Source organism: Panthera onca, chromosome B4, assembly GCF_046562875.1.
Source record: "Panthera onca isolate mPanOnc1 chromosome B4, mPanOnc1 haplotype 2, whole genome shotgun sequence".
In the NCBI taxonomy this organism is placed as follows: domain Eukaryota; kingdom Metazoa; phylum Chordata; class Mammalia; order Carnivora; family Felidae; genus Panthera; species Panthera onca.
In genome coordinates, this window is record NC_138345.1 from 134,506,933 (window position 1) to 134,521,800 (window position 14,868).

Below are 14,868 nucleotides of genomic sequence, written 5' to 3' on the forward strand. Positions count from 1 at the left end.
AGCATGGACGCGGCAGCTCGAGGTCCGGCACGAAGGCCTCTCCTCCGGGAGCCTCAGGCCGCCCACCCATTCAGACCGCTAGCCCACCCCCTGTAACTGCCTCCAACATGCCCACCTTGAGACCAAGGCCAGCCTGAGAGTGCTGACGTTTGCTTAAAGTCTTGTGTTTAAAATAACGGTTTCTCATGCTCAGTCCTGACACCGGCTGGGGAGAAAGGTGTTAATTAGCCTGATCTCATTCTACAGATAAGGAACCTGAGGCTCTGGGAGGGTAAGTGACCTGCCCAAGGTCACGAGATCATAAGAAGCCAAGGGCAGCCTCTCCCGTCTCCCTCCACCGTGGTGATTCCAGGCACCACTGGGGCGTCAAGACTGGTTTTCCATCACTTCCCTTGATAGGACTGCCTCCCAGGCCGTATCCCTGGCCTCCAGACAGGGCCGAGCAGCCACACTCCCTGGTCGGGGGCAGCAGGCCTGGGAGGGCCACTAACTGCTGGTTGGGAACTGATTGCTCAGCTCTGCTGTGGGGCAGAGGCAGCCTCTGGTTCCCGGGCCCCTGCCAAGCCCGCTGGAGCTGACAGCAGTCGACAGCATCGTGTTCCCCCGGCACTTGGAAAGCTCTCAAGTCCTTGGCTGGAGTGTGATGCCACTTCTCTTGTTAAATGGCACCAGGTGGCAAAGAAAACACGGCACAGAGACTCTAGAGAGAGAGAGAGAGAGAGAGAACGTGCCCCATGCTGGCTGGGGGGAGGCTAAGGGTTATGGGAGGACTTCCCCTTGTCTCCGATAAGGGACATGCTCAGCAGAGGCAGGCAGGCTGTATCCACACTGCCTTCCTCCCCTGCTTGGATACCATGCTCCATTAGCTCCCAAAGACCTGCCCGCCCTCCACCTGCTCCCCACGCTGCCCTGCAAAACCCCACCCTTTATGGCCCAGGCTACCAAGAAGGCTGGCTTTCCCTGGACCTCTGCCGATCCTGCCCATCTCCTCTGAGATCAACAACCACTTTTACCTCTCACCTTGGCCTCTTCCTTCAACCCTGGATGCGTCCACCTCAGCACAGAAGCTGGCCTGCCTTCCCCGACGCTGAGGAGCCCCTCGAGCAGGCCGCGGGCGTGTTGTGAGCCCCGTGCTTGAAGCCGTGACTGTCCTGGCACGGGCAGCGCGCCTGCCCTGCTCCCCGCCCCCTCCTCCAGCAGGTCTGCCCCTGTGCTAATGGCCACCTTGGCACCTCGCAGTCCTGTCCTGAGGTGCGGACCCCGCCCCAAGCGAGTGGCTCCCTAAGAGCCTGCCCTTCCCGATAGCTGCTGTCTCGGGCATGAGGCCTGTGCGTCCACTTCTGTGTTGCCAGTCCGGGCCTGCCCAGAAGTGCCCAAACCTTTGTTCAACCATTAGGCACGTAAGAAAACAACTGGAAGGAAAAAGAAGGTGGGGCCGGAGGTCGGCTGCCCGAACGGCTGTGTGACAAGGACACGCCTCTGGTGACAGCAGTGCTTTGTCAGCTGAAGTAGGGAAACATGGTCCACCTCACAGATCTGCTGGGGGTCACAGGAGCAGCGGCGCGAGGAGACTGGAGCGTGTGGTGCCCTGCTGTGTTGGGGACACTGGGGACCCTGACCCGAATCTGCGCAGCTGACGTTCTCAGGGGGGCCCACGGGGTGGCCTCAAATCGGCCCGGTGTTTGGCCGCCAAACCCTACTGAGCACTAGGGGTGCGGTGCTGGGTCAAGCTCTGGCAGAAGCCCATGGAAAGAAGGGCAGGCCCTGTCCTCAAGACGCCCGCCATGAGTTTCAAGTCGGCCCAATCTCACAAAGAGCACGGGCTGGGGCTGTGGCAGTGCCGGCCCTGCCCGGGGTGCCAGGCTGGGGCACGAGGAGGCCCCAGCACAGACAAGCAGGGTAGGGGTGGGGGGAGCCGGCACGGTCCAAGGGAGCCCAGACCTGGCTCTCCTCCTGAGGTCTCGTCCACCAACCCCTGTTTGCCCCCAAACTCCTGTGTGCCCAGCTGGCCACCGAGGAGCGGCAGGAGCCCTGACCTGGCTGACAGCATTTCTGGATTCCGACCCTGGCACTTTGGCAAATTCTAACTAGACCCAAAGGAGAAGAGGAGCCACGGTCAAGGCACAACCTCTCACTGCCGAGCGGGGAGCCAGCCCATAATTCTCCACAACTTAGGAGTTCACAAACGGTTTAATTCCTGGCTTTGCACCAGCTTTTGAACCCAGTTCTGTGTGATTTCAAACAATGGTTACTGTTCCCTGAGCACTTGGCTGGCACCTTGATACAACGGATTATGAAATACCTAGAGCACACAACAAGTGGAGGGAGAAATACAACCACAGCCTTGTCCCCTCGGTCACTTCACTCAGTCCTCACAACAAGGTCAGCAGGACGACCTCCACTCCGCACCCGGGGAAACAGGCTCCAAACGGCAACACCAGGTTCCTGAAGAACGGCAAGGCCAGGATGTGGGTCGGATTGGGTCACAGAGTGCAATGCCCCCTCTGCCCGGCCCTCCTCACTGTTCCGAGTCCGTGTCCTCATCTGCAAAATCAAGGTGATGGAGGAGGCCAGCGGTTTTCTGAATCGTTTTGAGCCGTGGACGCTTTGTTCAAATGGAGCCTGAAGTGGCGATGTATCCGGGCAGGTGGGTGAAGACACGGGCTCTGCGGGAGGGAAGGAGCTGCAGGCCCGCCAGCTGGGCTCCCCGCTGGAGCGCGGACGAGTTGGGACGAGTTGGGTCGTGCGGGCATCTGACCGCTGAGCCAGGGCCCGCCAAGCCGCGACCCGGTCTTCAGCGACAGCGGAAGTCTACCAGTCACCAGGCGGGAGGAGCGGCGGCTCGGGGGCCAGCAGCCCTTACAGGTCCTCTGGGGCCAGGGTCTCAGAGCTCCTCAGCAGGGACAGCAGGTTCAGGGCTGAGACACCGGGCACGTGGCCAGCGCAGATCTGCAGCATGCGTACCAGGCGCTGTGCCATGGTGGCCCGAAAGCCTTCCATCTGCCGGGGGAGAAGAGAGGATGGGGGAGGCGGGTCGGGGGCAACCGGTCCTGCCGCATGGCCTGCCAGAAGGGGCTGGAAGCCGAGATATGGGGCTTAGCAGGCAAGGTTGGCGAAGTTGGGTAAACCGTCTAGTGGCCGCAGAACAGGGATCTGGATCCGGGCTAGTTCCAGGCAGTGCCCGGGAGGCAGAGGCCCCGAAGGCTCCTTACCTGGGAGCTGAGGGATGGAAAAGGGGGGCCGACAGGCAGTGGCCCTCAGGGGGACAGGGAGGTGCCATCAACAAAGAGTCCCTGCTTTTGAAGGCAGGGGCCCAGAGGCGCTGTGGGGTGGGGTCACGTAGGGCGGGTGACTCTGTTCCAGGGCCTGGCACCAGGGAATCAGTGCCTGGTGAAGGAAGAACGATGCTGAGCCGCCCTCCCCCGCCAAACGGGGCTGGCGCCGCAGGACCAGCTCGTCCTCCCTCTGCTCCTGCTTTGACCGGGGAAGGGGACATGAGCGTCCAACCAGTCGCCCAAACTAGGGACTGGGCACCCTCGGCCCTCCTGCTCTTGCTTCCGCCTTTGTCACTTGCGACTCCTCTTTCCAAATCCAGAGGCAGCTGTCCTTCTCCCTGAGTGCCCTCTCAGCAGACCCTGCCACAGCCACGCCCCGTCCCTGGGATGCTTTTCTACCTGCCCCCGGGACCCCACACTCCCCTGGCCTCTCCTCTGGCCTCACAGGCTGCCCCCTCCTCTGTGCCACATCTGAGGGATCCATTTAAACCCACATCACGTAAGTGGAAAATAAAAATAAGTAAAACCCATGTCAGGCCACACCCCTCCCTGCCCCCACACCCCTCCCTGTGGCTCCAGTTTTACTCAGAGTGAAAGCCACTGCCTTTACTAAGACCCATGAGGCCCCCCGGCTCTGGCCCCACTGTCACTCTGACGCATCTCCAGGGAGCCCTCCCTGGGGGACCCTGGACCCACCAGGCAAGTCTCCACACTCCTCTGGCCCCACGTGCTCCTCCACCAGGAGTCTCCCCGGCTTGCCTCCCTACCGCCTTCACAGATCTCTTTAACAGTCACCCCCGGCCACTGACACTAAACCTTACTGCTTTACCACCTCTTGACCGTCATGTCCTCATTTTCTAACGCGTTTTACTTTTTTTTTTTTGGTCCTTTTTTTAAAGTTTATTTATTTGAGAGAGACAGAGACAGCATGACTGGGGGAGGAGCAGAGAGAGAGGGAGAGAGAAAATCCCAAACAGTCTCCGTGCTCAGTGCAGAGTCCGATGTGGGGCTCAAACTCACGAACCGTGAGATCATGCCCTGAGCCGAAACCAAGAGTCGGATGCTTAAATGACTGAGCCACCCAGGTGCCCCACGCATTTTACTTCTTTACATGTTTCCTCTGCTACGACAGAGCTGAGATTTTTTTTTTCCCCCTTTTTTACTGTTTTGCTCTATGCATCCCTCGGGCCCAGAACAGTGCTTGGCACACTGTAAGTACCTAAAAATATCTGTTGACTAAATCCTTACTCTGACTTCCGTGGCCTTGGTCTCAGAAAGAGGCCTCCCAGCTGCTGCTGCCGCTCTCACTCAGGCTCCCCGGCTGGCCTCCTGCAGCAGCCTCGACCCCAAGCCTCAGCTCCGGCCAAGCCTCCTCCAATCCGCACACGACACTCCAGAGGTGCGGCCCCCAAACCCAAGCCTGACTACATCAGATGGCTCCTGTCACCTACAGGAAGGAACGGCTTCTTCCCATGCCAGGCCACCAGGTCTCTGCACTTCCTTCACGCCTACACCATGACTGCTGGGTCTAGCCGCCGGGGGTAGAAGTCTCTGCCTCACCGGGTTCTGGGAGGGCAGGCTCCATGCCTGACTCATTCGTGTGCTCAGGGAGCAGCGCGGGGCCCCACTGGCAGAGCTAGGAGAGCAGAGCTAGGAGATGAATTCACTGGGCCAATCCCACAGCTCCGTGAATGTGTTTCTTCACGTGTAAAAGGGGGCTGATAATTCCTACCGTGCCAAGACCTTAAAACATGGCGAAGCTCGAACTCAGATATGTGGAGGACTGCGCCCCAAAAAGGACAACACAGGGGGTGCCTGGGTGGCTCAGTCAGTTAAGCATCGGATTTGGGCTCAGGTCATGATCTCACGGTTCATGAGTTTGAACCTCTCCCACTCCCCGCGGGTGAGCTCAAGCACTACTTCGGGTGAGCCCCGTTTCTCTCTCTCTGCCCCTCTGCCCCTCGTGGGATTCTTTCTCTCTCCCTCCCTCTCTCTCTACCCCTCACTCACTTGTACCCACCCCTTCTCTCTCTCAAAAAAATTAACTAAATACAAATAAATAAATAAAAAGGACAGCACAGGTACGAGGAGTGAGGGCTGTCCAACCACCGGGTGCTTCATGTGAGGGAATGCCAGGTTCGCGTTGCCAGCAGGCCAGCTGCTACGGCTGGAACTAGACGGGCGGACGCAGGCCTTTTCCTTGAGAGCGTACCATACCTGGTACGGCCTGCCACCTACTGACCACAAAGAGAACTACACCACATGGCGCCAGGCTGGGGGGCCTCTCAGCCAGAACCGCCTAAGGTTTAAAGTACCTGAGCTGTGGGGCAAAGATGATGATTCCCCTTTAGAGATAGGAAGACGAAGGCTGCGTGGGGGAAGTGACTGTTCAAAGCCACAGTTAGCAGCCTAAGAAGGAAAAGAGACAGCAGCGTGCAAATCCTGTTGGCTCTACCGCTTAACTTACTAGCTGTATGACTGAGCGAGTTGCCTCTCCTCTCGAAGTCTTGGGTTTCTGGGGTACGTTGTGGGGAAAGTCTGGAAGGGCGGGCACTTCGCGTGTGCCCTAGGCCTCAGCGTCCTGTGAGGTCAGAGTGCTGACTAAAATAGTCGTCAAGCATGAAAAACGAATTTGTGACCAAGGGGTATGTGCATCTTCATGGATGCATTGAACAAGGAGATCTGCCCCATCCTCTTATGAGATGGAAATATCTGCCCTTTCTGCTGGTAACAGCCCCAGGCAAATACTGCTAAGACTGACATCTCTTGCCTGTATTCGTACCGCCAAATTTCACTTAGTTTAATGGGAAAAAAAGTATTTTTTTTTTTCTCTCATACAAGTTCACCGATCCCCTGAATTCTACCCTCAGGCCAGAGGGGTCCACAGACCCATGAATAAGAATCCCTGGTCTGGGTGGTGGTAAGGGACAGTGTGCTGACTCAGTTCTCTCTGCATTATATCACTTTACCTTTGGGGATAGGTGCAAGACCAAGAAGACAGCAGAAATGAACTTCAAAACCAATAAACACACTCTAAAACCAAGCAGGCCTGCGACGTGGGTGGGGTGGCCCAGGTCCCGGGAGCCCTCAGCAAGCCTCCCAGAGGGGGACAGCTGCTGAGTACTTTTAGCAAAACGTCAGGATTCATGTTCCAGAAAGTGAGGCTGGAGAGCGAAGTATATCAGCAAAATAGAAATCTGCTCTGAGACGCTTATAATTAGACTCACCCTATGAGAAACACCAACAGAAGTGAGTTGGGACAGAACGGACACCCTATGGGTCCCTCCAACCCTCTACTCACCCACCCACCCGTCTTCCCTGCTGCCTGCTGGATGCCCTGCCCCAGGCTGGGACTAGACAAGGTCTGGGGTCCAGGGGAGTAAGGGGAACAGGGGCATTCTGACTGTGGACGGGCATGAGGGGGCACTGGTTAATGAAACAGACAAGACGCCTGGCCTCACAGCCCTTACAGCCCAGCGGGAGAGTGAGATATTAACAAAGACCCACATGACACACATAAAACTTAGTTATGAGAGAAAACGAAGCAAAAGAAGAGAAGGCAACAAGTGACTGCACTCGGCATGAAAGAGGCACTCAGGCTGAATGCATATTGTCGCCCTACTTTAATCTGTGCGCCCCAACGCTTAGGGTGACAGACCTACCCAAGGTCCAGCCAGTGAGCAGAGAAGCCAAGATCCAAATTAGGATCTTGTGTCTCCACATCAGGACCTCCTCACTCGGGCACTTGACTCTCCAAGAGCATTCTCGACACAACTACTGTGCTGACTGCCCTTTCCCTGCACCCCCTCGATTACTGTCCTTACCTCCAGGTCACAGAAGAACAGAGGACTTCGGTAGGTGTGGGCCAGCTTCACGACCGTGTTTCGGTGGACACTGCAGTGACTCTCTCGCCCAGCTGCAAAGAAGCCGTGAGTGCTACAGGCTGTCACCCCTACCTTCGTGGCAGTCATCCAGGAAGCACTGGGCGAAGTCATTCACTACCTCTCTCTGGGCCTCAGCTGCTTACTAGTCAGTGAGGGGACAGTCCTGTTCAACCTTCTTTTTGGGGCAGCCAAGATCATTAAATTAGAAAATAAAGCTGAAAGGGCTTGGAGAGAGTGCTCTGTAAAAACGTGAGTTTCCTCATCTAGAAGAGGAGGATGGTAACAGCCCCCACTCCACTGAGTTACTATAGAGATTCGGTGAATTAATATATAGAAATGATCCAGCATTCATTTATCCATCAATGCTCATTGAGCATTATCTGTGCCAGGCCCTCCCCCCAAGGACTCTGCAGGTCAGCTGGGTGGAGGAGGGCAGCTCAGACACGCCATCGGTGTAGGTGGAAGGGTGGGGAGTCTATACGACAGAAGCATGCCTGGGATGGACACCTCGGGGCCCAGACTGCAGGGCTGGTCAGGGAGGTGTCTCCGAGGGGACAGGAAATAGGGGTTAGCTAGACAAAGAAGAAAAAAGCATCCAGGAGAAGCTCTATGATAGAATCACGAAGGGCATGGGCTCTGGAATAGGACCATATAGGGATGACTATTGGCACTACCACTTTTTAGTTGTGGGCCTTGGACAAGCTGGTTCACCTCAAGGCTCCAGTTTCCTCAGCTCTAAAACCAAGCTAACAATATGTACCTCAGAGCGTTGTTTGTAGTGGAAATTAAGTGATCCAGAAACGAAGCACTTTTAGAACAGTGTCTGGTGCGCAGTGAGCGCTCAATAAAGGTCAGTTATTGCTATTTCCGCCGTTAGTGTTACAAAGTCTCTCAGGAACGGCAGGCCTTGCTCAGAGAAGGAGAAGCTGAACCAAAGAAGGGGACAGGAACAGGAGACGAGACTAGACAGGAAGGTGGAAGGCCAAACTTGTGCCTTTACAGGACCGACCGTGGCTTTTCCTCTGAAAGCCACAGGGAACCACCAGGCAACTCTTAGCAATTATCTCAGCAGAACGATCTGCTCAGATTCACTTTCCGAGACACCGCCAACAGGTCAGATTCCAAAGCTCACGTTCTTTGGTCCCTTGGGTGGCCTCAGTAAGAAGTCCCCCACCGCAGTGCCGGCCACACAGCGCCCGCGGTGGGGGGTGGGGGAGGATGCACTTACCGCCGGTGGCAAGGAAGGCTGCCTTCCCCAGAAAGAAGGTGGCGTCCACATGGCGCAGGGATTCCTCCACGTTCCGGAGGCTGGCGCGAGAAAACGAACCACAGGCCAAACCTTACCACAGAGAAGGTGGAGGGCTGCGTTCCTCAACCCAGAGAGGCCAAAGAAGGAGACGAGGGTAAGAGGAAACACCCCTAGAGGAATACTTCATCTTTCATTTTGTTGGAGTATTTTTAGTTACAAAATGACTCAAGCCCGTACAACAAGCCGATAGTGAATATGGAGGTGTTCTGTAAAAAGGAAGTCTCCTCTCCGGCACCACCCTTCTATCTTAACATCCCCGAGGTAACCGCTGCTGACAGTTTGGGGTGGAATTCCTCTTGCGTATGAATTTTTCCTTTATATATATTCTCACACATGCAGACAAATGTTTCTGTGGGACCGATGTTAGATGTAGAATGGCTGCGTCACAGCTCTGTGTCTTTTTAAAATGTACCTAGGTGGGCGCCAGGTGCCTCAGTCAGTCGAGTGTCCGACTCTTGGTTTCAGCTCAGGTCATGATCTCGTGGTTTATGGGTTCGAGCTTCACATTGGACTCTGTGCTGACAGTGTGGAGCCTGCTTGGGATTCTCTCTCTCTCCCTCCCCTGCTCATGCTCTCTCTCAAAATAAATAAACTTAATAAATAGGTAGGCAAATAAATATATAAATAAATGTACCTAGGTATTGCCATATTGCTCTCTAATAAGGTTAGATATTTACAGTTCCATCAAGTATGTGAAAACACTCTTTTCCTCCAGGAAAAGGGCCCTTTAACCTTCTGGGCCAAGGGTTTCATTCACTGGTGTCCAAGGAATGATAAAGAAATCTGTCATCTCCTGGTCAAAAAGCCATCTTAGTCAGGTGACCCAGGCCAAGGTTTCAGCCTGAACAAGCAAGGCCTAAGGCAAACAGTAAAGGATGGCTCTCGGCCCCTAAGTCTGACTATAGAGCAGGATCTCCCCAAACACCCAGTCAGTTTTGGTGAAGTGATGCGTCCCACCCAAAGAACAGATCTGCTGAGTCAGGACCCCTGGCAATCATGGCAGATCTCGGCCCTTTCTCTGCCCCACCGTGGGCCCAAGTCACTGCTCGTCTGTTCCAGCTGGCTAGGCAGCGGGTCTGGACTTGATCCTGCTGCTGGCTGCAGCTGGTATCGATCTGTCCCTGGTTCCAGGTGTTTCCACTACAGCCTTCACTTAACACACACCACACGACTAGGCGTGTGCCTTGGTTTCTGTGCTGGATGCTGCGTCCTGCCTCCCCTCAGTCAGCCATCGCCCCCAGAGGGAGAGAGCGAACCTTCTCCTGCGCTCCCCAGGTTGGCTGCAGTCTTGTCCCCAGGTTGCCAGCACCACGGGGAGGGCCAGGCTGGGCCCCAAGTATCACCACCCGCTCATGCCTCCCTGGCTGCTACATTGGGCCCCTGACCCTGGACCAGCCTTATAGTCCCGTGCACACATTATGCTCCTCTTACCTTTTACATTAACCCTTCACCTGGAACCTTCTGCTCACTCCCAGTTTTACCTCGGTACCTCAACCTGGTCATCTCCAGCAGAAAGTCTACCCTGCCCTATGTCCTGAGAGTCACAGGCCTTGTTGGGGCTCTCATAGCCCAATGCATCCTTCTTTTATAGTACCTATGCTAGCTACTACAGCTCTGTGTTCAAGAGTCCAGCTTCCTCCCCCAGGGGGCTGGGAACACCTTGGGGACAGGGGTCTGTTTCATTCCTGTCTGTGCCTGCCATCAGGGATACAGAGAAGGCTACAGAAAACATTAGCTCAATGACTGATGGCACTGTTGGGGTTTACCAGTCTTTTTTTTTTTTTTAATGTTTATTTTTTTAATTTATTTTTGAGAGAGACAGAGAGGGAGGGAGAGAGAATCTCAAGCAGGCGCCATGATGTCAGCACAGAGGCCGATGCAGGGCTTGAACTCACAAACCATGAGATCATGATCTGAGCTGAAACCAAGAGTCAGATGCTTAACTGATTGAGCCACCCAGGTGCCCCTATCAGTGTCTTTAAAATATCATACACTTGCCACTGGCTCCCCATCCTCATCCTCTGGGGTAACCCCAGGCAGCCTCTCCCTGTGTCTTCTGCTTCCTGGCATAGGTGAGGTCACCATCCCAGGTCTACCAGAGTCCTGAAGGTACCCATTCTCTGGATCTCACCTGTATTTGCTATGAAGGTTGACCACAAACACGATCAAGTCAATTCGGGGCCGATCCACACTGGAGGGCAGAGGGAGGGACCTTGCCAGGTGGCTGAAAAACAAGAAATTGCAAGACTAGGGGCACCTGGGTGGCTCAGTCAGTTAAGCGTCCGACTTGGTCTCAGGTCATGATCTCACAGTCTATGAGTTTGAGCCCCGTGTCGGGCTCTGTGCTGACAGCTCAGAGCCCGGAGCCTGCCTCAGGTTCTGTGTCTCCCTCTCTCTCTGATCCTCCCCCACTCGTGCTTTCTCTCTGTCTCTCAAAAATAAACAAACGTTTAAAAAAAACTGCAAGACTAAAGATATATGTACCCACATCACAGTGACCATTCACATACTGACCTTCCTAGGGTAAGAAGGTGTCAAGGGCTCCTCCCCTATGCCCCTGATGCTTTTGTGGGCAAGACTCCTCAGGCAAGCATAGGGGCAGGGCAGAGCCGGTCCTTTCTAGATGACTTCTGTCTGACTCCTTCTGCCTCAAAGTTGGGAACTGCCTTGGCAAGAGGGATTTGGGGCTATAGATAGCATGGGGCGAGCCAGCTACACTGTGTGCTGGGAGGGAGATGAGACCCAGAAGAGGGGCGTTAGATTGTGAAGACTAGGGGTTAAGACTGAAGCCCCTTGGAGGGCAATGGAAGTCGGCTCAAATCTCAGGTCTGCCAATTACCAGCTATGTGACCTTGCGTAAGTCACCTTCATCACTCTCGCCTGAACTTGTTCCCTCATTGGAGATTCTTTAAAGTGCTGTAACGGGGTTTATTCTCCTAGTAAGGGGTGTTTCAAGTTCCCACGGAGGAGCACCCTTTAGAGTGGGGTCATGCTCCTTCCATACGGACCCTTGGAGCTTATCTATGAAGGGCAATGACACCCACACGCATTCAGTCCCTTGCTTCCCACCAGCAGCTATTTCTACTCTCCATCAGTTAGAAAAAGAAAAACAAAACCTAATTGCTTAGTCATCTTTTCTCCAAATTAGGGGGGTAACTGAACACTACTCTGTGCCAAGTACTGCTCAAAGCACTGGGGATTCACTAGTGAACAAAAATCAAAGCCCCTGACCTCAAGGAGCTGACCCTGGGGTCCACGGGGGTGGCAGGCTGGAAACAAATAAACAGGCGAACAAGGAAATTTCTTATGATGACAAGTGCTAGAGGAACACAGAACACATGTGTGAGAGAGTGATGGAGGGTATCTTAGCTGGAGGCAGATCACGCCTTGAGGGGCTGGCCCTACCTGCGCCCGCCTCTCTGGCAGCTCCTCTGCCCGCCTACAAGAGCAGGCTGCAGTTCAGCCACGGCAGAGCGATGGGAAACCGCCCCCCCCCCCGCCCCAGCTACTTACACCCTCAGCTCCGAGGCGCAGTCCTCCTTGAGCATCGAATCGGCCAGCTGCTGCAAAAGAGCATCTTCCGTGCCCACCAGCTGTCCAGGGAGAGAAGGCGGCCTACTGATGCCTGGGCACAGCAGTCCCGCTGGAGGGCCTGGGGATCAGGCCACAGACCCAAGACCGCTCGACTCCCAGGATTCCCGCTCCCACGCGCAGGACGCCGTTTGGCGAGAGAGGGCTCCGCCAGGCCCCAGTTGAGGGCCCAGAATGCACCCGCTCCGGTAGTGTCTGCACAGCGCTTCTTAACTGCCCCAGACTCTGCCTCGGACGGCCGGACCCAAGAGACGCTGGGAAAACCATTACCTGTCCGGCGCCGAACACAAGCTTCCCGGGTCCCAGCCCGCCCAGCCGCCCCACCAATCAGAAACCGGAAAAGAGCCCTCCGCGCACCTATTGGTGGGGGCGTCCTTCAGACTCAGAGGGCGGCTACTCCGATTGGTTCAGAATGCGGCCCTCCCGCCCACCACACCCCAGCCCGAAAAGCGCGCATCAGAACCTCAGAGAGCCCAGAGGACCAGACAGACGGTGGAGGCCCCGCCAAAGAGGAAAGGCGGTGAGGGGAAGCGGAGCAGCTGACGCCTACCAAGATGGTGGCCGTGTTCAGGCCAGGCTGCTTGTCCAGCGGCCGCAACACCGACATCCCAGTCGGCGGGTGAAACGCAGCTCTGGAAGTGCGCGCGGATCTTTCAAAATGCCGGAGGCCCGCCCTTAAGTGCAAGACAGAGGGTCGCGTGACCATAGTTGGGCGGGGCTTCGCGTGGTAGGGCGTAACTCTCTTAAAGGAATCCACACCCCCTTTTTTGATGGGGGCGTTCCAGCTGCGGCCCCCAGGCTCTTAAAGTGCTGTCAATGGGACAGGCCTTGCCTCAGAAAAAGAAGGTGTTCAGTGATTCATTTGTTCATTTTTGTTCACTAAGGCTCATTCATCATGCTCTTTTTTTTTTTTTTCATGGTTCTTTATTTTGAGAGGGGGCGCACGACGGGGGAGGGCCAGAGAGAGAGAGAGAGAGAGAGAGAAATCCAAGCAGGCTCTGACTCGGGGCTCAATCTCATGTCCCATGAGATCATGACCCGAGCTGAAATCAAGAGTCCGAGGCTTAATGGACTGAGCCACCCAGGCACCCCATTTCATCATACTCTTGATTCCTTCCCAACCTGCCCCTCTCATTTCTTCTTCCCCATCTCATTTGACTTCATCCATGCAGCTGCTCAGAACAAAACCTTGAGGTCATTCTTGGCTCCTCTTCCTCATCCCCCACATCCAACCCATAAGCCAGCCTGCGAGTTCTAGTCTTAAAATGCATCCAGAAGCTGACCACTTCTCACCGCCTCCACTACCACCACTAGGACAAGCCACTGTCATCTCTCACCTGGACTATTGTAACAACCTTCTCACTGGCTCCCTGCTTCCACTCTGGTCCCCAGGGCTACCGGTTCTTCTCCACACAGCAATCTGAGTCATCCCTATAAAACAGAACCTGATCAAAACCCACCAATAGTTCCCGAACGGCTTACATGGACTGTGAAGCTCTATGTGTTCTGGTCCCTGACAATCTCCCTGACCCATCTTCTGCTCTTCTCCCTCTTACACTCCTCTAGCCACATGGGCCACTAGGCTGTTCTTCAAATTATTCCAAGTATCCTCCCACCTCCTGCCTTGTCCCTGAGGCTCCCTGTGGCTGAAAAGTTCTTCTCCCCCATAGTCGCTTGGCTCGTCTCCTCACTTCCTCCATGTTTCTGCTCCAAGGCTACTTTAGCAGAGAGGCCATTCTTAACAACCCTATGTAAAATAGCAAGTCTCAGTGGGGTGCCTGGGTGGTCGGTTAAGCATCCGACTTTGGCTCAGGTCATAATCTCATGGTTTGTGAGTTCGAGCCCCACGTCAGGCTCTTTGCTGACAGCTTGGAGCCTGGAGCCTGCTTTGGATTCTGTGTCTCCTTCTCTCTCTGCCCCCCCCCTGCTCTTGCTCTGCCTTTCTCTCTCTCTCAAAAATAAATAAATGTTTATTTTAAAAAAATTTTTTAACATTTATTTATTTTTGAGACAGAGAGAGACAGAGCATGAGCAGGGGAGGGTCAGAGAGAGAGGGGGACACAGAATCCGAAGCAGGCTCCAGGCTCTGAGCTGTCAGCCCAGAGCCCAATGCGGGGCTCGAACTCACGGACCACGAGATCATGACCTGAGCCGAAGTTGAACGCCCAACCGACTGAGCCACCCAGGTGCCCCAGAAATAAATAAATATTAAAAAAAAAAATAGCAAGTCTTGGGGAGCCTGGTTGGCTCAGTTGGTAGAGCATGCCCCTGTTGATCTTGGGGTTGTGAGTTCAGGGGTGTACATAAAAAAATAATAATTACAAAAAAACCCCATTATCTTTATTTCATTTTTATTTGAGAGAGAGGGAGCGAGAGAGAGGGAGCGAGAGAGAGAGAGAGAGAGAGAGAAAGTGTGTTCGAGCAGGGGAGAGGGACAGAGAAAAAGAGAGAGAATCCTAAGCAGGCTCCATGCGCAACACAGAGCCCAATGTGGGGCTCGATCCCACAACCCTGGGATCATGACCTGAGCTGAAATCAACAGTCAGACGCTCAACCGACTGAGCCACCCAGGCGCCCTGAAAAAAAAAAAACCCATTATCTTTAAAAAAATAGCAAGTCTCCCCCATATTCCCTCTCTTCCTTTTTTCTGCTCTATTTTCTCAATAGCACTAATCTCCACTTCACATACAGTTAAGAACTGTACAGCCTGTGTGATTTTACAATATTTACAAACTAATAAACTGTCACCGTTTATTATTGTTTAGTAATAGTCCATTACTGTTTCATGGATGCTGGCAGAAGACATGAA

The 14,868-nt window shown here is 54.5% G+C and overlaps 1 protein-coding gene across 4 annotated transcripts; it reads right to left on the bottom strand.

Annotated features, from left to right (window-relative positions):
* Positions 1-2,171: 2,171 nt before the first annotated feature.
* Positions 2,172-13,495, bottom strand: CENPM (centromere protein M). Of its 4 annotated transcripts, none has more exons than XM_078449394.2 (6): positions 13,397-13,495; positions 11,982-12,061; positions 10,600-10,692; positions 8,388-8,467; positions 7,100-7,191; positions 2,172-3,000 (listed from the first exon to the last, which is right to left on the bottom strand). In XM_078449394.2, exons 2-6 carry the CDS (start codon positions 12,014-12,016, stop codon positions 2,860-2,862), a joined length of 441 nt encoding a protein of 146 aa, XP_078305520.1. In that variant the 5' UTR covers positions 12,017-12,061; positions 13,397-13,495; the 3' UTR covers positions 2,172-2,859. The 4 variants fall into 4 exon arrangements, 2 of the variants coding, with proteins under 2 accessions (XP_078305520.1, XP_060512193.1); XM_060656210.3 differs by lacking the exon at positions 13,397-13,495 and adding an exon at positions 12,610-12,755; XR_009616916.3 differs by lacking the exons at positions 2,172-3,000; positions 13,397-13,495 and adding exons at positions 7,920-8,121; positions 12,610-12,815 and having other exon boundaries at positions 7,109-7,191.
* Between the last annotated feature and the right edge of the window lie 1,373 nt (positions 13,496-14,868).